Source organism: Plecotus auritus (assembly GCF_963455305.1).
Source record: "Plecotus auritus genome assembly, chromosome: 2".
NCBI lineage: Eukaryota > Metazoa > Chordata > Mammalia > Chiroptera > Vespertilionidae > Plecotus > Plecotus auritus.
The window spans coordinates 28,032,185-28,058,366 of record NC_137771.1 but is presented as its reverse complement, the minus strand read 5'-3'; the positions used below and the strand labels follow the sequence as shown (position 1 = coordinate 28,058,366).

General features: G+C 41.8%; 1 protein-coding gene across 4 annotated transcripts in view; it reads right to left on the bottom strand.

Annotated features, from left to right (window-relative positions):
• Positions 1-26,182, bottom strand: part of TESK2 (testis associated actin remodelling kinase 2) — a 148,188-nt gene that overhangs the window by 118,165 nt on the left and 3,841 nt on the right. For 2 of the 4 annotated variants that reach the window (XM_080654460.1, XM_080654461.1), the window contains exons 2-3: positions 15,068-15,375; positions 5,656-5,748 (exon numbers count right to left, since the gene is read on the bottom strand). Coding sequence is in view for 2 of the 4 variants with exons in the window: in XM_080654458.1 (XP_080510584.1) it covers positions 15,068-15,289 (222 nt within the window). In the remaining 2 variants the exon portion in view is untranslated. The remainder of the gene's footprint in view (positions 1-5,655; positions 5,749-15,067; positions 15,376-26,182) is intronic. The other 2 variants (XM_080654458.1, XM_080654459.1) reach the window with 1 other exon arrangement.

Below are 26,182 nucleotides of genomic sequence, written 5' to 3'. Positions count from 1 at the left end.
GCGGCTGAGTGTGCGACTGGCTTTCTAAAGCAGAAGGGGAAGGAAGCTCCCGAATGCACTGAACTCCAGTCCCAGGTGAGACGCTGGGAAACCAGACTCATTCGGGGGGCATCTGGACTGTCAGGAAAAGAGAAAGCACGCTGAGACTAGGGAGCTGCAGAAGGCAGAGGTCTGGAGGCAAGCACGCGCAGAGAGGACTGACTGCTGAATGCACGGGAGGCTGAGTGCGCGGCTGGCTTTCTAAAGCGGGAGGGAGACAGAAGCTCCCAACTGCGCTAAACTCCAGTTCCGGGCAAGTTTCTGGGAACCCCGACTCATTCGGGGAGAAAGTGGACTGTCTGGCAGCGGGCGAAACTCGAAGGCAGCTTTCTCTCAGAGGTGCTTGCAGCGATTACCGAGGGACACTGAGACCCAGGGGCCTCGTAGGGCAGGGCTGACGGGAAGCCAAGGCTGTCTGCTCCGCCCTGAAACTCCTCCCCAACCAAGCGGAGCACAGAGGCTTTTGCAATTTTGCAAGTCTTATCTCATAAGGGTGTCTCCAGCATAGAAGTTCTCCCAGCATAGACACAGCTGATCCTCACAGCCAACTGGCCTGGAGGTCAATTCCTCCCAGTGATACCAACAACAATCAAGACTTAACTACAACAAGGCTGAGCACACAGTCCACAAAGGGGTGCACCAAGAGTGTCCACCTCAGGTAACTGGGGAGGCTGAGCCACTGGGCCCTAGAGGACACCTACCACACAAAGCTACTCTACCAACTCAGGGAAGCAGCGAAAATGCGGAGACAAAGAAACAGATCACAAATGAAAGAAATGGAGGAAAGCAAACGACTGGATATAGAGTTCAAAACCACGGTTATAAGGCTTTTCAAGAATTTCCTAGAAAAGGCCAATAAATTTAGCGAGACCCTCGAGGATATGAAAAAGGACCAACTAGAAATTAAACATACACTGACTGAAATAAAAAATATTATACGGAGACCTAACAGCAGACTAGAGGACTGCAAGAATCAAGTCAAAGAGTTGAAATACAAAGAAGCAAAAAACACCCAACCAGAAAAGCAAAAAGAAAAAAGAATCCAAAAATGTGAAGATATTGTAAGGAGCCTCTGGGACAACTTCAAGCGTACCACCATCCAAATTATGGGGGTGCCAGAAGAAGAGAGAGAGCAAGATACTGAAAACCTATTTGGAGAAATAATGACTGAAAACTTCCCCCACCTGGTGAAAGAAATAGACTTACAAGTCCAGGAAGTGCAGAGAACCCCAAAGAAAAGGAATCCAAAGAGGACCACACCAAGACACATCATAATTAAAATGTCAAGAGCAAAAGACAAAGGGAGAATATTAAAAGCAGCAAGAGAAAAACAGTTACCTACAAGGGAGCACCCATACCATTGTCAGCTGATTTCTCAACAGAAACTATGTATTCAAAGTGATATTCAAGAACCTACAACCAAGATTACTCTACCCAGCAAAGCTATCATTCAGAATTGAAGGTCAGATAAAGAGCTTCACAGGTAAGAAAAAGCTAAAGGAGTTCATCACCACCAAACCAGTATTATATGAAATGCTGAAAGGTATTCTTTAAGAAGAGGAAGAAGAAGAAAAAGGTAAAGATAAAAATTATGAACAACAAATACATGTCTATCAACAAGTGAACCTAAAAATCAAGTGAATAAAAAATCTGATGAACAGAATAAACTGGTGAATATAATAGAATCAGGGGCATAGAAAGGGAGTGGACTGACAATTCTCAGGGGGGAAGGGGTGTGGGAGGTGGGAAGAGACTGGATATAAAGCGTACACCTATGGATGAGGACAGTTGGGGGAGGTAAGGGCATGGGGTGGGGTGGGAACCGGGTGGAGGGGAGCTATGGGGGGAAAAAAGAGGTACAACTGTAATAATCTGAACAATAAAGATTTATTAAATTTTAAAAAAAATCAATAAAATGTATCTTTTAAAAAATATTTAAAATAAAATTAAAATGTGTGCTACCTCTGACAGTCACAATCTGAAGGAGCCCAAGTTCCTTCCAAACCAACTGCTCGAACTGATATTTTTACAGCTATACAACTAAATAAGGTTACTTAAGACAAAATAATTTTTAAAAATAATTTATGGTAAAGAAAAGAACAAATTATCCTAATTGTAATTCACAGGGCTACTGACACATACAGTGTAAAACAAAGATCATGAGGATTTTGCAAGTTGTAGTTTTTCATACTTCATAAAGTACAACCTAATAGTCGTTGTTAATTATGTAAAGCCAGGCTTCAGAACTAAATAAAGAATAGTGTAAATTAAACAGATAACATAACTAAGGTATATTTTAAGGATGAATGACCAGAGGTCCTAAATTCTAAAGTGAATTATTTTAAAGAAATACAAGTAAGCAGCAGCATAAATCCACATTTCTTAATGTGAAGTCATCAATCAACCAGTCTTTCTTTTGCTATCTAAGGCAACTAAAAGGCCTTAAGACAGTGGTCGGCAAACTCATTAGTCAACAGAGCCAAATATCAACAGTACAACGATAGAAATTTCTTTTGAGAGCCAAATTTTTTAAACTTAAACTTCTTCTAACGCCACTTCTTCAAAATAAACTCGCCCGGCTGTGGTATTTTGTGGAAGAGCCACACTTAAGGGGCCAAAGAGCCTCATGTGGCTCGCGAGCCGAGGTTTGCCTACCACTGCCTTAAGATATCTGCATAATCTCCCACATCAGAAGTCAAATATTTCCTTTTATTGCCATGAATACACTTTTTATTTAACTTGACCTTTAAAGCTCTATAATCACCTGTACTTTGTAATCAAAGATAAAAACTAACCATCACCTAGCTATGCACTATAGTTAGTTATTAGACCAGAGGTTAGTTAACTTTTTCTGTAAAGGGACTAGATAGTATATATCTTAGGCTATGAGAGCCTATAGTCACTGTCACTGTAACACAGAATCAGCCACAGAACATACACTAACAAATGGGTGTGGACATGTTCCAATAAAACCTTACCAAAAAAAGCGGCAGGCTGGATTTGGTACGAGGGCTATAGTTTGCCAAACCTTGAATCAAACTATTACATGTGTGAAGAAATAAATAGACCTATTCCTCTCTCCCAATGATAATGTTCTCATCATAATATTAACTAATTACTTCCTAAAATACTACAAAATACAGTTAACTAGCTTTCTCCTATTTTGTAATGGACATTCACAGTGGAATAATGCTAGACCCTAGGCAGTGGTTCTCAACCTTTCTAATGCTGCGACCCTTTAATACAGTTCCTCATGTTGTGGTGACCCCCAACCATAAAATTATTTTCGTTGCTACTTCATAACTGTAATTTTGCTACTGTTATGAATCGTAATGTAAATATCTGTGTTTTCCGATGGTCTTAGGCGACCCTGCTAGCAGTTCTCAACCTGTGGGTTGCAACCCACAGGTTGAGAACCGCTGCTGTAGAGAACAAATTGTCCTAATTGTAATTCACAGGGCTACTGTGAGTTTGCACAGAAGAAAAAGATTATGTCAGAAGAAACTGAAGAAACAAAAACTTATGGCCCGGGAGTAAATTCAGCATAAAATAAATCTAAATAAAAGTACTATTAAACACTGTACAGAAACCTGAGCCAAAAAATAAAAATAAAGCCTTTAAGTTCAGATCCAGAATCTATATGATCCCAGCAGAGGCAACTGTGAGACCACTGTATTGGGACATATCATCCACAATCTAGAACACAAGAACTCCAAGGAAAAACATTTCCCACTGATGATCGGCTTTCAATAAAAAATTATAAATCACAGGAGAAATGAAAAACCATGAAAAAGAACCAGCAGAACAAATAGCGGCAGGATCCAAACTCTTAAGCATTACAACTAATCTGAAAGGGACTTAAAACAAACAAAAAATGCCCTGGCCGGTTTGGCTCAGTGGATAGAGCATTGGCCTGCGGACTCAAGGGTCCCAGGTTCGATTCCGGTCAGGGGCATGTACCTTGGTTGCCGGCACATACCCAGTAGGGAGTGTGCAGGAGGCAGCTGATCGATATTTCTAACTCTCTATCCCTCTCCCTTCCTCTCTGTAAAAAAATCAATAAAATATATTTAAAAAAAATTTTAATGGTCAAAACTTACTCATCTCTATGCAAGCTTATTAGAAATCTATAAGAAATATTTTTCTAGTAAAAATAATTTACCAAAATTGACTCAGAAGAAACAAAAATCTAAATAAGCCAATTACCCCCTAGAACAGTAGTCGGCAAACTCATTAGTCAACAGAGTGGCAAACCACGGCTCACGAGCCGCAGTTTGCCGACCACTGCCCTAGCCTGCATAGAAGAATAGGAAAAGTTTTCAAGCAATTGGCCAAGCATTTCACAAGGGAATTCTATCAAATATTTAAGGAATAAATTATTCCAATATTATTTAAACTGTTCTAAGACATAGGGAGGTAAAAATCTTCCAAATTATTTTTATGAGGCAAGGATAACATTGTTACCAAAACTTAACATGCTTACCAACAAAAGCATGAAAGAGAAAACCACACACCACAGCATAGATGGACCTGGAGAGTATTATGCTAAGTGAAATAAGCTAGTCAGAGAAAGACAAATACCATATAATCTCACTTATATGTGGAATCTAATGAACAAAATAAACTGACCAACAAAATAGAACCAGCGGTATGAATACATGGAACAGACTGACAAATGTCAGAGGGGAGGGTTGAGGGGGGACTGAATAAGGTGAAGGGAATTAACCAAGGAAAATATATGCATTACCTACAGACACAGTCAACAGTGTGGTGATGGCCAGAGGGAAGGAGGGAGTAGGGGCTCGGTGGGGGTGGCCAAAGCTGGGTGGTGGTGGTAGAGGAACCCATAATAGTGTCAACAATAAAAATAAAGTTAAGCCCAGCCGGTGTGGCTTGGTGGTTGAACATTGACCCATGAACCAGCAGGTCACAGTTTGATTCTGGGTTGTGGGCTTGATCCCTAGTTAGGGGGGTGCAGGAGATAGCTGATTGATGATTCTCTCTCTCCCTCTCCCTTCCTCTCTGAAATCAATAAAAACATTTTTTAATAAAAAATAACCATAGCCGGTGTGGTCCAGTGGATAGAGCATCAGCCTGTGAACCAAAGGGTCCCAGGTTCGATTCCAGTCAAGGGCACGTACCTTGGTTGCAGGCTCCTCCCTGGCCCAGGCCCTGGTTGGGGCTTGTGCAGGTGGCAACCAATCGATGTGCTTCTCTTACATTGATGTTTCTCTCTGTCTTTCCCTCTCTCTTCCACTCTCCCTAAAAATCAATGGAAAAATATCCTCGGGTGAGGATTAACCAAAAAAACAATAATAATAATAATTTAAAAATAAAGTTAAAAAGAAAAAAATAGTAAAAGAAAACCACACACCAATCTCATAAATATCAAGGCAAAAACACCCCAGCAAAAAGAAGTTAGTAGCACATTAAAGACTAATACACCAGGAATGCAAGGATAGCACATTATTACAATACCTACTAATATAATTCACTTTAAAAAATATCAAAAAAGAAAAATACTTTTATCACCATATGTATTAGAGTTCCCCAGAGAAATAGAACCAAAGGGATATATACAGATAGAAAGAGATTTATTATTAGAAAATGGCTCACACGATTATGGATGCTGAGAAGTCCCAAGATCTGCAGTTAGCAAGCTGGAGACCCAGGAAGCCAAAGGTGAAGTTCCAATCTGAGTCCAAAGGCCTGAGAACCAGGAGAGCCAATGGTATAAGTTCCAGTCCAAAAGATGACAGGCTCAAGGCCAAAGAAGAGCCAATATTTCAATTCCAAGCAAAAGGCAGAAGACTGATGTCCCATCTCAAGCAATTAGGTAGAAGTTCCCTCTTAATCACAGGAGGGTCAGCCTTTTTGTTCTATTCAGGCCTTAAAATAATTGGATGAAGGCAACCCACATTAGGGAGGGCAATCTGCTTTACTCTGTCTACTGATTCAAATGTTAATCTCGCCCTAGCCGGTTTGGCTCAGTGGATAGAGCCTCGGCCTGCGGACTGAAGGGTCCCAGGTTCAATTCTGATCAAGGCACTGCCTGGGTTGCGAGCTTGATCCCCAGTAGGGAGCATGCGGGAGGCAGCCAATCAATGATTCTCTTTCATCAATGATATTTCTATCTCTCTCTCTCCCCCTTCCTCTCTGAAATCAATAAAAATATATTTTTTTAAAATGTTAATCTCAAAATAATGTTTGACCAAATATGTAGGCACTCTGTGACCCAGTCAAGTTGACATAAAATTAACCATCATACTACAGATTCTGAAAAGACATTTGTTAAAATTCAACACCCATTTTTTAAAAAATATAGATATATATTTTATTGATTTTAGAGAGAAAGGGAGAGGGAAAGAGAGACAGAAACATTAATGATGAGAGAGAATCATTGATTGGCCACCTCCTGCTCCCCTCCTGCTGGGGATCGAGTCCACAACTCAGCATTTGCCCCGACCAGAATGGAACTGTGACCTCCCATTTCATAGAGCAACATCCATTCTTCATAACAACAATTTTTAACAAAATAGCAGGTATTTTTTGTAACGATTTTGAATATCCAATAGAATAAAAGATATATATTTCAGCTCCAAATCATATAATGTTTAATTAGGAAACACCCCAAGTATTCCTAGTCAGAAACATGACAAAGATGTCTAATAGCTCTATTATTTAACATTTTAGGAAGTATTAGTCAAGCAGTTTGTTGAGAAGAATGTGAGGTATAAAAATGGGAAATAAATTTTTCATCATTCACAGTTGATATGATTATATACCATAAAAACAAATGAACTAAAAAACTATTGCAAATATTTTAAAAATTCAGTATGCCAGCTGCATCAAAGATCAATATGTGAAAATTAATAGCCTTCATATGCAAAATAACAAACAAAAGATAAAATGGAAGGAGAGTTCCCATTTACAACTGCAACAGGAGAACAAACTAAGAATAAACATTGCAAGAAACATGCAAGATATATATATTTTTTAAATTTTTAATGTTTACCAAGGAGCACAAAATACTTGAACATATAAAAAGGCATGCCATGTGATATAAAGACTCAATATCATAAAGATATCAATTCTCCCTAAATTAATCTATAAACTTACTCTAATCTAAATAAAAAATGGCAACAGTTATGTTTTTGGAAACTGGCAAACTGATTCTAAAACTCCCGTAAAAAAATAAGGAAGAGTCCTAATCGGTTTGGCTCAGTGGATAGAGCGTCGGCCTGCGAACTCAAGGGTCCCAGGTTTGATTCCTGTCAAGGGCATGTACCTTGGCTGCAGGCACATCCCCAGTTGGGGGTGTGCAAGAGGCAGCTGATTGATGTTTCTCTCTCATCGATGTTTCTACCTCTCTATCCCTCTCCCTTCCTCTCTGTAAAAAAAAAATAAAATATATTTAATAAATAATAAGGAAGAAACACCAAGAAAATTCTGAAAAGGAAGAATAATGATGGGTAACTAGTCTAACTAGATATTAAAATAAAACCACAATGATTAAATTATTAACAGTGTGTACTGATATATAAATAGATAGGACAATACAACAGAAAAAAGTCTAGAAACTGACATTAAACCCTGAGTTGAAAAAAGATTCTCGACAGTTATACTCTGAATATAAATAGGATTTTTAAATGTCTTAACTGGGGGCAGGGATCAAAGAAAAAAAGCCTTAACCAATTTATTTCCAATACACCTTCCATTTTTCAAAAGTATCCTATATAATAAAACCCTAATAGGTAAATCGACCAAACGGGGGAATGACCAGTCACTATGACATGCACTGACCACAGGGGGAGCACAGTTCAGCCAGAAGCCGGGCTCACGGCTGGCAAGCACAGCAGCAGTGGCGGGAGCCTCTCCCGCCTCCACTGGAGGCCAGCTGTAAGGAGTGAGGGGTCCCAGACCCGAGGGGTCCCAGACTGTGAGAGGGCACAGGCTGGACTGAGGAGAGCCCCCCCCCCCGCCCCAGTGTACGAATTTCGTGCACCAGGCCTCTAGTAACATGATAAAAAGCTATGCCTACCGAATCAAGTCTATAAGAGCCCTTTAAATAAAAATAATATATCTAAGTAATAAGAACTGTTACAGTTTAATTAGCAACATGTGCATCTTATAATCAACAGTATATTAAATTAAATGAAATCTTTACTAATAAAAGCCTAAATAGTCATCACACCATGATGCCCTCACGCCATCACAAGATGGCTGCGTGCACAGTAGGCATGCACAGGTAGGCAAGGCTGGGCTTGACGCTTCATGTGCTGCACGGAGCCTGCCTGGGACGGCGAGGCCTGCCTTGGGGGGGTCCCCCGGCTCCGTGCAGTGAGGCCTGCTTGGGGGTCCTGGGGGTCCAACCTCCCGGCTCCGCACAGCGCAGAGGCAGGACCCCCAGCTCCAGCCTACCTCTTTGGGGCAATACATTGAGGAGCCCCGAATGGGTGGGCAGGGCCTACCTCTTTGGAGCAATCGATTGCTGGGCTCCTGCACTGTGACAGGGCACAGGCCAGGCTGGGGGAACCCTCCACCCCCCGCCAAGTGAACGAATTTCATGCACCGGGCCTCTAGTATGTCATAAAAACATTAGAAGAAACATAGCATAATATTTTCCTTTTTTAAATATTTTTATTGATTTCAGAGAGGAAGGGAGAGGGAGAGAGAGATAGAAACATCAATGATGAGAGAGAATCATTGATTGGCTGCCTCCTGCATGCTCCCTATTGGGGATCAAGCCCACAACCCAGGCATGTGCCCTTGTCCAGAATCAAACCTGGGACCCTTCAGTCCATAGGCCGATAATCTATCCACTGAGCCAAACCTGCTAGGGCTAGCATAATATTTTCAAAACCTTGCAGTGAGAAGGCTCTCTTTGGCAAAATATAAAATCCACAAGTTATAAATGAAAAGATTGATAGACCTAATTACATAAAAAGACAAAAGAGAGGCAGAGAGAAGATACTTGTAATACATGTAATAAAGAATTATTATCAGGATTTATAAAGAACTATAAAAAAATCAACACAATAAAAATATAAGCAAATTATATAAATAACCAACATTAAAGGATTTCACTAATAATCAGAGCATACAAATTAAAATAAGTTAATAATCCTGGAACATATAGTCAATTGATTTTTGACAGGGTGCCAGGACCATTCAATGGGGAAAGAACAGTCTTTTCAACAAATGTTGCTGGGAAAATTGTATATCCACATGCAAAAGAATGAAGTTAGGCCCTTACTTTACACCATATACAAAAGAATTAACTTACATGGATCAAAGTCCTAAATGTAAGAGCTAAACTATAAAATTCTTAGAACAAAACACTAAGAAAAATCTTCATGATGTTGAATTTGGCAGATTTCTTGGATATGACACCAAAAGTATAAGTAACAAAAAAAAATAGATATATTGAACTTAATCAGAGTTAAAACTTGTGTGCATCAAAGGACACAATCAAGAGAGTGAAGCCAACCTATAGGAGAAAATATTTTTAAATCATATATCTGATAAGATATACATATCCCTTACATACAACCTAATTAAAAAATGAGCAAAGGACTTGAATAGACATTTCTCCAAAGAAAATAACCAAAAGGCTATAAGCACATAAAAATTTGTTCAACATCACTAATCATTAAAGAAATATAAATCAAAGTCACAAGTAGATATCACTTCATTCCCTCCAGGATTGCTACTATTAAAAAAAAAATAACAAGTGTTGGTGAGAATGTGGAGACATTGGAATACTTTTGCATTGCTGGTGGGAATGTAAAATGGTATAGCCACAGTGAAAAATAGCATGGTGGTGCCTTAAAAAGTTAAGCACAGACTAAGTGAAATAAGGCAGTCACAGAAAGACAAATACTACATGGTTTCATTTAAATAAGGTATCTCAAGTAGACAAACTCATAGAAACAGAAAGTAGAATAGTTGTTCCAGGATGTGGGGGGTAAGGGAGAAGGGGGGGGAGTTGTTGTTTCATGGGTATAGAATTTCAGTTTTGCAAGATGAAAAACTTCTAGAGATTGGTTACACAACAATGTGAATATACTTAACATTACTTAACTGTACACTTAAAAATAGTTAAAACAATAAATTTTGTTATGTGTATTTTACATTCTTTTTTTTTTATAATTAAACACAAACCCGGCCAGTGTGGCTCAGTGGTTGAGCATTGACCTATGAACCAGGAAGTCTGTTTGATTGCCAGTCAGGGCACATGCCTGAATTTCAGGCTCAATCCCCAGTAGGGGGCATGCAGGAGGCAGCCGATCAATGATTCTCTTTCATCATTGACTAGTGGCCCGGTGCACGAAATTCGTGCACATTAAAAGGAGATTAATTAGAGGAAATAATTTAATATTGCCATTTGCCCTTTCTCTATAATAGAAGTGTCAGAGATGAAAGAAAATTAGTAAAATGTATATGAAAACCTTCCTCCTGTCAGAGTCTGGGGCACACCACGGGACCCAGAGTCAAGTCCCCACCCACCCACATGTGCCTCAAAGTCGCGTGAGACCCAGATCCAGCCACCCCCCCCCCCACATTGGGATAGACCCAGACCTGGCTAGTCCCACCCTTGTCAAGCCCCACCGGGCAGGGAACGTAGCCTCAGGTCCCCTGGCCTGGCACCAGGATGGGGGGCGTGGCCTGAGGTCCCCCAGCCCAGACCGGGGTGGTGGGGCGTGCCCTGAGGTCCCCCATCAAGCCCCACCAGGTGTGGGACATGGCCTGAGGTCCCCCGTCAAGCCCCACCAGGTGGGGGGGGGGGGCGCAGCCTCAGGTCCCCCAGCCCGGCACTGGGAGGGGGGTGCAGCCTCAGGTCTCCCCTGGGCAGGGGGGCGCAGCCTGAGTTCTCCCAACCCAGCACTGGGGGTGCACCTTGAGGTCCCCTGTCAAGCCCCGCCAGGCAGAGGGAAACAGCCTCAGGTCCCCTGGCTCAGTGCTGGGACGGGGGATGCGGCCTGAGGTCCCCGGGCCTGGTGCCAGAGTGGGGGACACGGCTTTAAGTCCCCTGTCAAGCCCCACCTGGTGGGGGGCATGGCCTGAGGTCTCCCAGCCTGGAGCTGGGGCCAAGGGAGTAGCCTGAGGTCCCCTAGCCCAGCACCAGGATGGGAAGCGCACCTTGAGGTCCTCTGTCAAGCCCTGCCAGGTGTGGAAGGTGGCCTGAGGTCCCCTGTCAAGCCCTGCCTGCCTGAGGTCCCCTGCCAAGCCCCATGGGGGCGGGGGAGGGTGTAGCCTCAGGTCCCTGCTGATTGCTTGTTAAGGCTCCTTATGGGAACTTGGCCTCAGCTGTGGGTGCAACCATCTTTGTGATGGAGTGATGGTTAATTAGCATATTCCCTCTTTATTAGATAGGATGTTTCTATCTCTCTCTCTCCCTCTCCCTTCCTCTCTGAAATCAATAAAAATATATTTTTTAAAAAAGTTAAACACAGAATTACTATATGACCAAAAATTCCACTTAGAGGTAAATACCCAAAAGAATTGAAAACAGGGATTCAAACAGATACTTGTACACCAAGTTCATAGCAGCATTATTCACAATAATCAAAAGATGGAAACAATAGAAATGTCCATCAACAGATGAATGGATAACCAAAATATGGTATATACATACAATGGGATATATTCAGCCATAAAAAGGAATAAAATTCTGACATATGCTACAACAGGGATGAAACTTGAGGACATTCAGCTAAGTGAAATAAGCCAGACACAAAAGGATAAATATTGTATGATTCCATTAATATGAGGTACCTAGAATAGGCAAATTCTATGAATGTAGAATAGAGTTAACAGGGGTTCAGGGTAGGGACAAATAGGGAGTTATTGTTTAATGGATACAAAGTTTCTGTTTGGGATGATGAAAAAGTTCTGAAAATACATAACACTGTAAATGTACTTAACGACACTGAACTGTACACATGGTTAAAATAATAAATTTAAGTTATGTATATTTTACTACATTAAAAGGAGAGAGAGAGCGCCCTAGCTGGTTTGGCTCAGTGGACACAGCACCGGCCCAAGGACTGAAGGGTCTAGGTTTTGATTCGGTCAAGGGCATGTACCTCAGTTGCAGGCTCAATCCCTGGCCCCTATCAGGGCATGTGCAGGAGGCAATCAGTCAATGTGACTCTCTCACATCAATGTTTCTCTCTGTGTGTCTCTCCCCCTCCTTTTCATTCTCTCTCTGAAAATCACTGGAGAAAATATCCTCCGGTGAGGATTAAAAAAACAACAAAAAAAGAGGAGAGAGAGAGAGAATAGAGGGAAAGGAATAGGAAACAGTGAAACAGTGAGTTGGAGATAACTTTGTGAAAGTGTTTTGGTCCAAAAGAGAATAAGACATGAGGGAGTATAGCAACAAGAGATGATTTTCTCCCTTTAAAGTTTTTTTTTAAGCTGAGAGAAATAATAATGTTTACATGCTGATAAAAATAATTTAATAGGGAGTGAAATATGATGTAGAAAAGGGGAGAATTTCTTAGGTAATGTCTTTGAGTAGGCAAATGGAAATAGGATATACCATACAAATAGAAATATGCCTTACATTGGAGCATGATAGTTCATCCATCGTGACAGATATAAAGGCCAAATAAGTGGAGAGACATGTGGGTTAGTAGCCATATGTGGTGATGGGAGGCCATAGAAGTTCTCTTCAGTTTGCTTCAGTTTTCTCAGTGAATTAGGAAGCAAGATCATCACTGAGAGTGAGAACTAGAGAAGTTCTGGAAGTATGATCAGAGAAAAAAAGGTATGAAATAATCTGGGAGTGTAAATGAAGTAGGGAAATATGATTCTTGGGAGAATTAAAGGCTCAGTTTTATTAAAAGTGTGCAAACACACTGGTCAGTGTAGCCTGGTTGAATGTCATTCCATATACTAAAAGGTATCGGGTTTGATTTCCAGTAGGGCACATACCTAGGTTTCAGGTTCAATCCTGGTTGAGGCCCTGGGAGGCAACCAACTAACCAACTGATGTTTCTAACATTGATGTTTCTCTCTTTCTCTCTCTCTCTCTCTCTCCCTTACCTCTCTCACTAAAATCAATAAAAACAGCCCTAGCCAGTTTGGCTCAGTGGACAGAGCATCGGACTATGCAACTGAAGGGTCCTAGGTTTGATTCCAGTCAAGGGCATGTACCTCAGTTGCAGACTGGATCCCCAGGCTCTGGTGGGAGGCAACCAATCAATGTGTGTGTCTCTCTCTCTAAAAGTCAATGGAAAAATATCCTCAGGTAAGGATTAACAACAAAATTAATTAATTAAATAAAATAAAATCAATAAAAACATATCCTTGGGTGAGGAAAAAAAAAGAAAGAACCTATAATAATAAAAGTGTAATATGCAAATCGACCAAATGGCTGAACAGCAGAATGACCACACGGATGACCACGCTATGACACCCACTGGCACCAGGCCAGCCAAGGTGGGTGCGATGCGATTGGTCAGGGGCCCGGCCATCGCCCCATGATCTCCCGGCAGAGGGAGGCCCAGGCCACCAGCCAGCGGGGCGACCAATCGGGGGGCTCCACTATCGCCCCAAAGAGGGAGGCCCAGGCCACCGACCAGCAGGCTGCAGCAGGTGGGCGGGGCCTCCCTCTGCGGGGGCGATCCATCGCAGAGCCCCAGCCAGGTGGGCAGGGCCTACCTCTTTGGGCGATTGATTGCAGGGCTCCCAGACTCTGAGAGGGCACAGACCCTCCCCCAAGTTCATGAATTTCATGCACCAGGCCTCTAGTCCTATATAATGCCTATTTAATAAAAGGTTAATATGCACATTGACCGAACAGCGAAATGACAGTCACTATGACGCACACTGACCACCAGGGGGCAGATGCTCAATGCAGGAGCTGCCCCCTGGTGGTCAGTGCACTCCCACAGGGGGAGCGCTGCTCAGCCAGAAGCCAGCTCACAGCTGGCGAGCGCAGTGGCGGTGGCAGGAGCCTCTTCCGCCTCCGCAGCAGTGCTAAGGATGTCCAACTGACAGCTTAGGCCCGCCGGAGGGAGCAGACCTAAGCCATCAGTTGGACATCCCCCGAGGGCTCCCGGACTGCAAGAGGGCACAGGCTGGGCTGAGGGACATCCCCCTCCGAGTGCATGAATTTCATGTGCCGGGTCTCTAGTGAATAAATAAATAAAAGGAAGCAAACAAGCCCTTGCCTGTGTGGCTCAGTTGGTTGGGTGTCAGCCCATGCAACGAAAGATTGCCAGTTTGATTCCCTGTCAGGGCACATGCCTTGGTTGTAGGCTCAACCCCTGGTAAGGGTGCATGCCAATCGATATTTTGCTCTAACATTGACGCTTCTCTCTCTCTCCCTATCTCTTCCTCTCTAAAAATCAATGAAAAATCTTTAAATGTGAAGTATAATGTATACTATATATATTTTTTTTTAGCAAACAAAAACTATATGTGCAGGTATAAATATATGTGTGTATATTTTTATATGTACATATAAAATTTTATATATGTATATAAGATAATATATAATTAACTTATAATATATAAGATATAATTGTATAATATATGCATAAGCTTAGAAAAGGATCCAGAGTTAACACCAAATTGTTAACAGTGCTTATAACTGGAGATATAGATATAGATATATAGATATAGATATAGATATATCGATATATCGATATATTGATATATCGATATATAGATATATAGATATATAGATATATAGATGGAGGGAAAAGTGGAAGACTCTCCTATATTATTTGTTTTTTTATCAGCATGTATTATTTTATAATTAAAATAACAAGATATCTCACAAGTTAATAAATAACTTGAGGGGACAGTTTAGAACAGCAGTCGCCAACCTTTCAGACCTCACGGACCACTGGTGGACCACCGGTTGGTCACCGCTGGTTTAGAACACTGTTCAAGATCCACAGCATGCTGACTAGGTAAAGCTTATGTCCTAATTAATTAAACACAACTATCAATTCTGCAGTGAAGCTGACCATCAACAAGACAATATGAGAAAAGATGAGGCATCACTCACCTTGAACACTTCAGAAAAGAAGCCAGATCCTATTTTTTCACAGGTGAAGTCATCTAAACGTGTCAGTCTGGAAAAAGCACTTATAAGAGCTCGATATGAAGATGTCCCAACTCGTCCCACCTGGGTCACGTTCCCATCGTTTCCAACACCTCCTTCAAAATCTTCATGACGTTCCAAACGTGGAGGAAATCCTGCAATTGAATTCCGTTTGCTCCGATCCATAGTTGCAATAATCACTTTTTTCTTCTTTTAAGAAGGAACTCCACACATAAATTTTTGTTGAGTTTTACTTCTCTTCCGGTTTGACACTAAATAAGAGATCAAAAAGATACTTCACTAAAACCATTAATAAACACATACATACCAATAAACTAGCAATGTAAGAATATTTATTCTTTCACATTCTAGTTCCTGACTTTCAGACCTAAAAAATACTTTATGCCTTTACCTTCAAAACACACTTGATATATTTAAAGCTCAGATATAATCAGTCTTTAACATCAGTAGAATACAATGAAGATCACCAATTACATTCTAAAAAACAAAGTAACAATGGTAATATCTCTCATTCAATGAGCATCCACTACCTAGGAAACAAGCATAAAAGCCCAAAATATGTCATGTCATTTGATTCTCAAATAATTTATGATGTAAGGATTATTATGTTCATTTCACAGAGCAATCAAGTAATCATACAGCTCACTAAATGGCAGAGATAACATTAAAATGCAAGACTGTTGCCGAAACCGGTTTGGCTCAGTGGATAGAGCGTCGGCCTGCGGACTGAAGGGTCCTGGGTTCGATTCCGGTCAAGGGCATGTACCTTGGTTGCGGGCACATCCCCAGTGGGAGGTGTGCAGGAGGCAGCTGATCGATGTCTCTCTCGTAGATGTTTCTAGCTCTCTATCCCTCTCCCTTCCTCTCTGTAAAATATTAATATATTTTTTTAAAAAATGCAAGACTGTCTTTTTAAAAAGCCTGTGCTCCTACTAATGCCTTGCATAGCCTCACATAATTTTCTCTTCATTTGAAAAATTAAGTCCAAATATACAAAACAAGATGACAAAGATTTTATACTATAAAATTATATAGTTTGAGCCTGGCTGGCGTGGCTCAGTGGTTGGGCATTGGCCTATGAACCGGGAGGTCCTGGTTCGATTCTGTTCAAGGGCACATGCCCAGGTTGTGGGCTCGACCCGCAGTGTGGGGCATGTGGGAGGCGGCGAGTCAATGGTTCTCTCTCATCATTGATGTTTCTATCTCTCTCTCTCCCTCTCCCTTCCTCTCTGAAATCAATAGAAATACATTTTTTTTAAAAAATTATATAGCCCTAGCTGGTTTGGCTCAGTGGATAGAACGTCAGCCTGTGAACTGAAAGGTCCCAGGTTCGATTCCGGTCAAGGGCACATGCCCAGGTTGTGGGCTCGATCCCCAGTGGGGAACTTGCAGGAGGCAGCCGATGCATGATTCTCTCTCATCGTGGATGTTTCTATCTCTCTCTCCCTCTTCCTTCCTCTCTGAAATCAATAAAAATATATTTTTTAAAAAATTATATAGTTTTAAAAGAAGAAAACTATATCCAAAAGCAACTTAAAAATTCAGTGTTGCTGAAACCGGTTTGGCTCAGTGGATAGAGCGTCGGCCTGCGGACTCAAGGGTCCCGGGTTCGATTCCGGTCAAGGGCATGTACCTTGGTTGCGGGCACATCCCCAGTGGGGGGTGTGCAGGAGGCAGCTGATCGATGTTTCTCTCTCATCGATGTTTCTGACTTTCTGTCCCTCTCCCTTCCTCTCTGTGGAATATCAATAAAATATATTTAAAAAAAAAAAAATTCAGTGTTGATTAAACAGCACAGTCCAGCAGAAGTGACTGTAGAAGGCTCCACCCTAGCTGGTACATTAAGTAAGAATAAAACACAATGCCCTGACCGGTTTGGCTCAGTGGATAGAGCAGGGGTGGGCAAACTTTTTGACTCGAGGGCCACAATGGGTTCTTAAACTGGACCGGAGGGCCGGAACAAAAGCATGGATGGAGTGTTTGTGTGAACTAATATAAATTCAAAATAAAGGAGCGGAGGGGAGAGCAAGAGAACCCTCCGCTCTTTCAGCTCCGCGGGCCGGATAGAACAGCCGAACGGGCCGGATCCAGCCCATGGGCCGTAGTTTGCCCACGGCTGGGATAGAGCATCAGCCTTCGGACTGAGGGGTCCTGGGTTCAATTCCAGTCAAGGGCATGTACCTTGGTTTTGGGCACATACCCAGTGCAGGAGGCAACTGATCGATGTTTCTCATTGATGTTTCTAACTCTCTATCTCTTCCTCTCTGTAAAAAATCAATATATTTAAAAAAAAAGAATAAAACACAAACCTATATTTTCTTTTAGCCTATCTCCCCCTACATCTATTATTTTCCAGGAGAATTGATTTTAAGGGTCTTGTGTACAGTACAACAAAGTGACTCTTCAATTAGTGAAATGCTTTCATAAGTGTGATGAATACATAGCCCAGATTACCTTTACCACCTCCAACCAGGTAGAATAATGACAGGGCTCCCAGGGCTATCCTTACAACATGACCCTGACTCTCTACCAATACTCAGAAGTTGGTGCCACTCTACACAATATGAACCAATTATAGTTCCTTTCCTAGCAATCCTATCTAATAAAAGAGTAATATGCAAATTAACCATCACTCCGCTACACCCACCAGCCAATCAGGAGCAAATATGCAAATAAACCCAACCAAGATGGCTACAGCCACAGAGAACAGGAGGGAGGCTTAGGTTTCCCTGGCAATGGAGGAAGCCAAGCTTTCCGCCTGCCCTTGCCGGCCTAGGCCTCCACTCAATGCTACAAAGTTTCAATGATAGAAGATACATAAACCCAAACAGAAATGGCGGCAGCCACAGAGCTGGAAAGAGCAGGAGGCTAGGGTTGCCCCGGGCGATAGAGGAAGCCAAGCTTTCTGCACACCCTGGCAGGCCCAGGCCTCTGCTTAAGGCTACAAAGTTTCAATTATAGAAGATACATAAACCCCAACAGAAATGGCTGCTGCCACGGAGCAAGCAGAAGGCTTGGCTCCGCTCCACGCTACAAAGTTTCAATTGTAGAAGATAAATAAACCCCAGATACCAGGGCCTCCACTTGGGTCACCAGGGGGCGTGGCCAGCCTGCAAACCACCACAGGCCCCTCGCCCAGGCCACCCCACGCCCTAAGGGAACCCCCACCCTGATCTGGGACACCCTTCAGGGCAAACCAGCTTGCCCCCACCCATGCACCAGACCTCTATCCTATCTAATAAAAGAGTAATATGCAGATTGACCATCACTCCAACACACAAGATGGCTGTCCCCATGTGGTCAAAGATCCTGCCCCCATGTGGACACAAGATGGCCAGCAGGGGAGGGCAGTTGGGAGGGACCAGGCCTGCAAGGGAGGGCAGTGTGGGTGATCAGGCCAGCAGGGGAGGGCAGTTGGGAGGGACCAGGCCTGCAAGGGAGGGCAGTTGGGGGCGATCAAGCCTGCAGGGGAGGGCAGTTAGGGGTGACCAAGCCAGCAGAGGAGGGAAGTTGGGGCGACCAGGCCTGCAGGGAAAGGCAGTTGGGAGGGACCCAGGCCTGCAGGGGAGAGCAGTTGGGGGGGACCAGGGCTGCAGGGGAGGGCAGTTAGGGGTGACCAGGCCTGCAGGGGAGGGCAGTTTGGGGGGACCTAGGCCTGCAGGGGAGAGCAGTTGAGGGGGACCAAGCCTGCAGGGGAGGGCAGTTAGGGGTGACCAGGCCTGCAGAGGAGGGCAGTTAGGGGTGACCAGGCCTGCAGGGGAGGGCAGTTAGGGGTGACCAGGCCTGCAGGGGAGGGCAGTTAGGGGAAAACAGGCTGGCAGGGGAGCAGTTAGGCATCAATCAGGCAGGCAGGGGAGTGGTTAGGGAGTGATCAGGCTGGCAGGCAGAAGTGGTTAGGGGCAATCAGGAAGGCAGGCAGGCGAGCAGTTGGGATCGGGCTTAAACGGGCAGTCGGACATCACTCGAGGGGTCCCAGATTGGAGAGGGTGCAGGCTGGGCTGAAGGATACACCCCCCCCCCGCCGTGCATGAATTTCGTGCACCGGGCCTCTAATTGGAATTATAATTAAGATATTCCAGCCTCAGTCTGGCTGCTTTCTAAAAAGAAAGCCTTGTCAACTCAAGAGTGTTGGCCATGGCCATTTCCGGCCATGCAGCCTATAAGGCTGAAAAAGCCAATTGATCATCTATCTTCTTCAAAATTACCCAAGGATCTTAAAACCCAGATTCTTGGGTTTCAACATTGATCTCATAAATCAGAATCTCTTGGCGTGAGACCTGGGAATTTTACCAAGATCCCCAGTAATTCTTATGTACATTAAGAGTTGAAGATTCTTTACAGCAGGGAAGGGAAATGTTAATAGCTTTTTTTAAAAAGAAATTTTATAAGCATTTTCTTATTTATTCCTCAAAACATACCCCCAAAGTATGATCCCCATTTTACAGAAAAAGAAATGTAGGCTCAGGAGGTTAACTTGCCTAAGGATACATAGCTGGTAGAACCAGAATTGAAAGCAAGGTCCATCCAGCACCAAAAAAGCTCAAGCTTTTCCCACATCATTATTACTTAGTTCAGTGTTTTTCCACTATGAGAGTTGTAAGGATCTAAGCTAGTCATCTGGGTAGAAAGGAGGGCCAGGACTTGAGTGCAGAGGAAGGCCAAGCTAACTGTAATATGGACAGAGATAGAACAGGAGGAAAAAGAAACTTAATTTTAGGAAAATAAAATACAAGATATTGAAGTTAAAACAATATATAAAACACAGTTGCTTGCTAAATTAACTAAACAATTTGATAGCCTTGTTATGAATAAGATATAGCCCAGCCCTGACCGGTTTGGCTCAGTGGAGCGTCGGCTTGCAGACTGAAGGGTCCCGGGTTCAATTCCAGTCAAGGGCATGTACCTTGGTTGCAGGCACATCCCCAGTAGGAGGTGTGCAGGAGGCAGCTGATCGATGTTTCTCTCTCATCGATGTTTCTAGCTCTCTATCCCTCTCCCTTCCTCTCTGTAAAATATCAATAAAATATATTCCAAAAAAAAAAGTCAATAAAATATATATATATATATATAAAAGATATAGCCCAGAAAACTGGTCATTTTCTACAATAGGAATACTAACAAGTGCATTAGCTGTGTGTATCAAGACCAACCACATGGCAAATCTACATGACAGGTTTGCTCAGCTGCTATCCTTTCTATGGACCAATATAACAAATACAGACACATTTCAGGATGACTGCCTAATTAAAAATAAAAGCAATACTGCTGAACTTACCATCCTGCTGTGAAATCATGAGTTGCAGTTTCCATTCAAACCAAAGGCAATCTAACATAAAAACTGACATCCCTATTTATTTAATTAGTCACGAATATATACAATGGCATATATTAGTGACTGACAGATCAAAAGCCAGTTCTTAAAACTATATTATCTCTTTTAGATAAATACCTTATTTACTGTAATAATCACAATCCACAAGGCCCCAGATCATGACAGAAACTTATGTTGAAAGCTGTAAAGGCATTTGGAGGTTAACTAGTCCAATCTTTTGGCCGATTCAGAAATCCCTTCTATTAATGGAGTCAAATGTTAATTGGGTTCCCCCTAGGTACAAAGCATTATGATAGGTGCTATATATACTGAGCATTTACTATAATCCATACACTTTTTCTAAGTGCTTTTATTTAATATTCATAATAGCCCTATAAAATATTTTTTAATATATTTTATTTATTTTTTACAGAGAGCAAGGGAGAGGGATAGAGAGTTAGAAACATCGATGAGAGAAAAACATCGATCAGCTGCCTCCTGCACACCTCCCACTGGGGATGGGCCCGCAACCAAAGTACGTGCCCTTGACCGGAATCGAACCTGGGACCTTTCAGTCCGCAGGCTGATGCTCTATCCACCAAGCCAAACCGGTTTTGGCAATAGCCCTATAAAATAAATACTATTACTAAATGTTTTACAAATGTGAGAAAAAAGCATGAAGGAATTAGTTAACTTGTCCAAGCTCTCTCAGTTAAGAAGTGATAGAGCCAGAATTCAAATCTAGACACTGTACTTTTTATTTTTATTTTTTTTATTATTGTTTTTAATCCTCACCCAACTAAATACAATAAGGATATTTTTCCACTGACTTTTAGAGAGAGTGGAAGAGAGAGGGAAGGACAGAGAGAAATATCGATGTGAGAGAAACACATCGATTAGTTGCTTCCTGCAGGCGCCTGACCAGGGCCCAGGCTGGGGAGGAGCCTGCAACCAAGGTACGTGCCCTTGATTGGAATCAAACCCAAGACCCTTCAGTCTGCGGACCTTTCAGTCCCCATGAAATTTTCCTGCGCAGGCCAACATTCTAACCACTTCGCAACACTGATCAGGGTGATAATAAGTGACTTTAAAAAGGTGAGCAAATGGCCTGGCCGGTGTGGCTCAGTGCTTGAGCGTGGACCTATAAACCAGGAGGTTACAGTTGGAGTCCAGGTTAGAGCATATGACTGGATTGAGGGTTCGATCCCTATATGCAGGAGGCAGCCGATCAAAGATTCTCTCCCTTCCTATCTGAAATCATTAAAAAATATATTTTTTTTAAAGGTGAGCAAATGGATGTAGTAGGTGCAAGAAGTACCTAGGATGACTCCTAGTTTACCTAGAATCCTTCCCATGTTTCTGGTTTGAGTGATTGGGGAAATGACTAGGTATTCATCAAAAGAAAAAGATCTGTGAAGAGATGTAAATTCTTTGCTGATCTTCTGAGTTTGAGGTGCCTGAAGAAAAACCAAGTAACAACATGTAGGAAGAAGTTGGGAGACACCACGCTAAAACTCAGGAGAGAGGACTAGACTGGAGATGCAGACTTGAAAGTCAATAGTATTCACACATATTCTAAAGAGTTCCCAAAAGTAGAGAATATGAGTAATAAGTAATATTTACTGAGTTGCTACTATGTCCCAAAACCCAGTCTCCTTCATGATGTCCTTAGGTGAAATCAGATAAGAGGCCAATGAAATATGTCAACATACATAGGACAAAAAAGAAACAACAGAGGTAAGAATAAACCAAGAAAAAGTATGTCACACAAACCAAAGATGAAAACAACAATTATATCAAAAGCCACAAAGCAGTCAAATAATGTGAAGAAAAGTGTCACTGGATTGGACACTATGGAAGTCAGAGAGAGTTCAGCCTACTATACCACTACACTTACTACACAACAAAAGCGCACTAATTTCTCAGCAGCTGGTTGTATTTTTTTTTTAATATATTTTATTGATTTTTTACAGAGAGGAAGGGAGAGGGATAGAGAGTTAGAAACATCGATCAGCTGCCTCCTGCACACCCGCCACCGGGGATGTGCCCGCAACCAAGGTACATGCCCTTGACCGGAATCGAACCCGGGACCCCTCAGTCTGCAGGCCGACGCTCTATCCACTGAGCCAAACCAGTCAGGGCTGGTTGTATTTTTTTAAGATTTTTTATTGATTTTTAGAGAGAGAGGAAGGGAGAGCAAGAGAGAGACAGAAACATCAATATGAGAGCAGAACATCAATCAGCTGGCTGCCTCCTGCCAGAGATGAAGCCCACAACCTGGGCATGTCCCCAGACCAGAAATCAAATTGGGAATCTAACCTTTCAATGCTGAACCAACTAAGCCACATGGCCAGGGCAGCAGCCATTCTATTATTGGAAAGTTTTGAATGTTACAAAACTTTATTTTTTTAAAATACATTTTTATTGCCCTAACTGGTTTGGCTCAGTGGACTGAAGGGTCCCAGGTTCGATTCTGGTCAAGGGTATGTACTTTGGTTGTGGACACATCCCCAGTAGGGCGTGTGCAGGAGGCAGCTGATCGATGTTTCTCTCTCATCGATGTTTCTAACTCTCTATCACTCTCCCTTCATCTCTCTTTTTATTTAAATATAATTTATCAGTATGACATTCTTTTTTTTTTTCCCCATTTATTTTTAGGGAGAATGGAAGAGAGAGGGAAAGACAGAGAGAGAAACATCAATGTGAGAGAAACACATCAATTGGTTGCCTCCTGAACGAGCCCTGACCAGGGCCCAGGCGGGGAGGAGCTGGCAACCAAGGTATGTGCCCTTGACCGGAATCGAACCAGGGACCCTTTGGTCTGCAGGCAGATGCTCTATCCACTGAGCCAAACTGGCTAGGGCTCCCTTCCTCTCTGTAAAAAATCAATAAAATATATTTCAAAAATAAATACATTTTTATTGATTTCAGAGAGGAAGGGAGAGGGAGAGGATGATAGAATCATCAATGATGAGAATCATTATTGGCTGCCTCCCGCATGCCCCACACTGGAGATCGAGCCCACCACCTGGGCATGTGCCCTGACAGGGAATCAAAATGTGACCTCCTGGTTCATAGATCAACGCTCAACCACTGAGCCACGCTGGCCAAAGCTTCTTCTCTCCAAGGAAAGAAAGAAAAGCACACGTACTATGTTTAAAGTCTGACTCTAAAGGAAAACTAAGAGTTATAACAAATAAATACAATAAGGATATTTTATTGGATCCTAATTTGAACAAATTGTTATAAAAGACAAGTGGTGAGCTCTGGCAGATAGCTCAGTTGGTTGGAGCACTATCCTGATAAGCCAAGATTGGAGATTCTATCGCTGGTCAGGGCACATACAAGAATCAACCAATGAGCCCTAACCGGTTTGGCTCAGTGGATAGAGCGTCGGCCTGCGGACTTAAGGGTCCCAGGTTCGATTCCGGTCAAGGGCATGTACCTTGGTTGCGGGCACATCCCCAGTGGGAGGTGTGCAGGAGGCAGCTGATCGATGTTTCTCTCTCATCGATGTTTCTAGCTCTCTATCCCTCTCCCTTCCTCTCTGTAAAATATCAATAAAATATATATATATATATATATATATATATCAATCAACCAATGAGCCCTAACCAGTTTGGCTCAGTGGACAGAGCGTCGGCCTGCAGCCTGAAAGGTCCCAGGTTCGATTCCAGTCAAGGGCAAGTACCTTGGTTGCAGGCACATCCACAGTGGGAGGTGTGCAGGAGGCAGCTGATTGATGTTTCTCTCTCATCAATGTTTCTAACTCTCTATCCTTCTCCCTTCCTCTCTGTAAAATATCAATAAACTATATTTTAAAAAAAAAAGAATCAACCAATGAATGCATAAATAAGTGAAATAACAAATCGATGTTTTTTTTCTCTCTTCCTTAAAAAAAAAAAAGGTCAATTAAAAAAAAAGACAACTGGGGAAATCTTAACAAGGATTACTATTAGAGTATAGTAGAAAAGTATTAATTTTGTTAAGTGTGATAATATTAAGATTGTATAAGACTTATTTGGAGATGCAAATAGTAAATAATGTGCAAAGTAGTGAACCATGGCTAATGTAAGAGCAAAACAATTTTAGTCAGATTCTAATTATACCTAACACAAAGAACAACACTAAAGTATGCAAAATAGTTCAGGATTTCCACAGTCCCTACTTTTGAAAAAGATCCCACACAAATTGTTCAAAGAAAACAGTGACCAAAAGATCAATACCACCCTAGTTTCCCACATTGTGGGGAAAAAAAATAAGTCATTCTATTACATTTAATGTAGGAGAAGATATGACAGTCTCTATACAGCTTGTTCAGAAGACAAATTAGCCCTAGCCGGTTTGGCTCGGTGGATGGAGCGTCGGCCTGCAGACTGAAGGGTCCCAGGTTCGATTCCGGTCAATGGCACATGCCTGGTTGTGGGCTCGATCCCCAGTGGGGTGCGTGCAGGAGGCAACCGATCAATGGTTCTCATCATTGATGTTTTTATCTCTCTCTCCCTCTTCCTTCCTCTCTGAAATCAATAAAAATATATTTTTTTTAAAAAGAAGACAAATTAATAAATAACACCTTATTATATCTGTATCATGATTTACAGTTGACAAAGCACCTTGACCTTCACAATAATTCAATTTTCTCACTCCTATGGGATAGATAAAAAAAACTAAGGATTCAAATGGGGAAGGCCTTTCTAAATATGACTCAAAATCCTAAAAGTATAAAGAAAAAGATTGAGAAGTTTGTCTACATAAAAATCTAAAAGTTCTACATGGGAATAAAATAAAAGAAGTCAGAAGGCAATATCAAGATGAAAAAATATTTGCAATACCACAGACAAAAAATTATCTTTTATGTTTGATATTTATATATCATATATAAAGAGAGACCTATAAATCAATAGGAAGGATTCCTATGACCCCACAGAAAAATAAGTAAAGAATTTAAACAGTTTACAGAAAAGGAAAATGAGTGACTCAAACAATATAAAAAGATGGTTAACCTTAATGTAATTTTTAAAAATTTCTCTGAGGTATCATTTTTCTCTATCAGATTGGCAAAACTTCAAGTTTGATAATAGCAAAGCATAATATTAACAACACTGATCCTGGAGCCAGAGTGCTTAATTTGAATTTCTGCCACATTAGCTGTGTGATTTGGGAGTCACTTAAATTCTCTATACTCCTCAATTATTCATCTGAAAAGTGGAGATAATAATAGTACTTATCTCAAAAGGATGTTACTAAGATTAAATGAGGTTATGTATATCAAGCACTTAGAATAGTGTATGGCCCATAGTAAGTACCATATAAGTATTAGCTGTGATATAGCTAATGTTGAGTGAACAGGCAATGTATATTAGAACAATCACTAGGAAAGCAACTTGGCAATATTTTTCATAATTAGTATATATATCCTTTGACTTAGAAGTCCCACTTTTTGCAAATGTATCCCACAAATACCTTTACACACATGTAAAATGACATTTGTTCAAGGGTTTTCATTGTAAAGTTGCTTAGAATATCAAAAGGCTGGAAGCAACACAAATGTCCAACAATAAAGAAATAGTTAAAGTATGATACATTCACTCAGTGTAATACTATGCAGGTGTTTTTTTTATTTATTTTGTTTTGTTTTGTTTTTGTTTTGTTTTTTATTTAAAGCAGAAGCTCTCTATATACTGATCTGAAAGGTTTCTAAGATATATTAAGTAAAAAAAAACAGATTGGGGGGTTAGGGAGAGAGA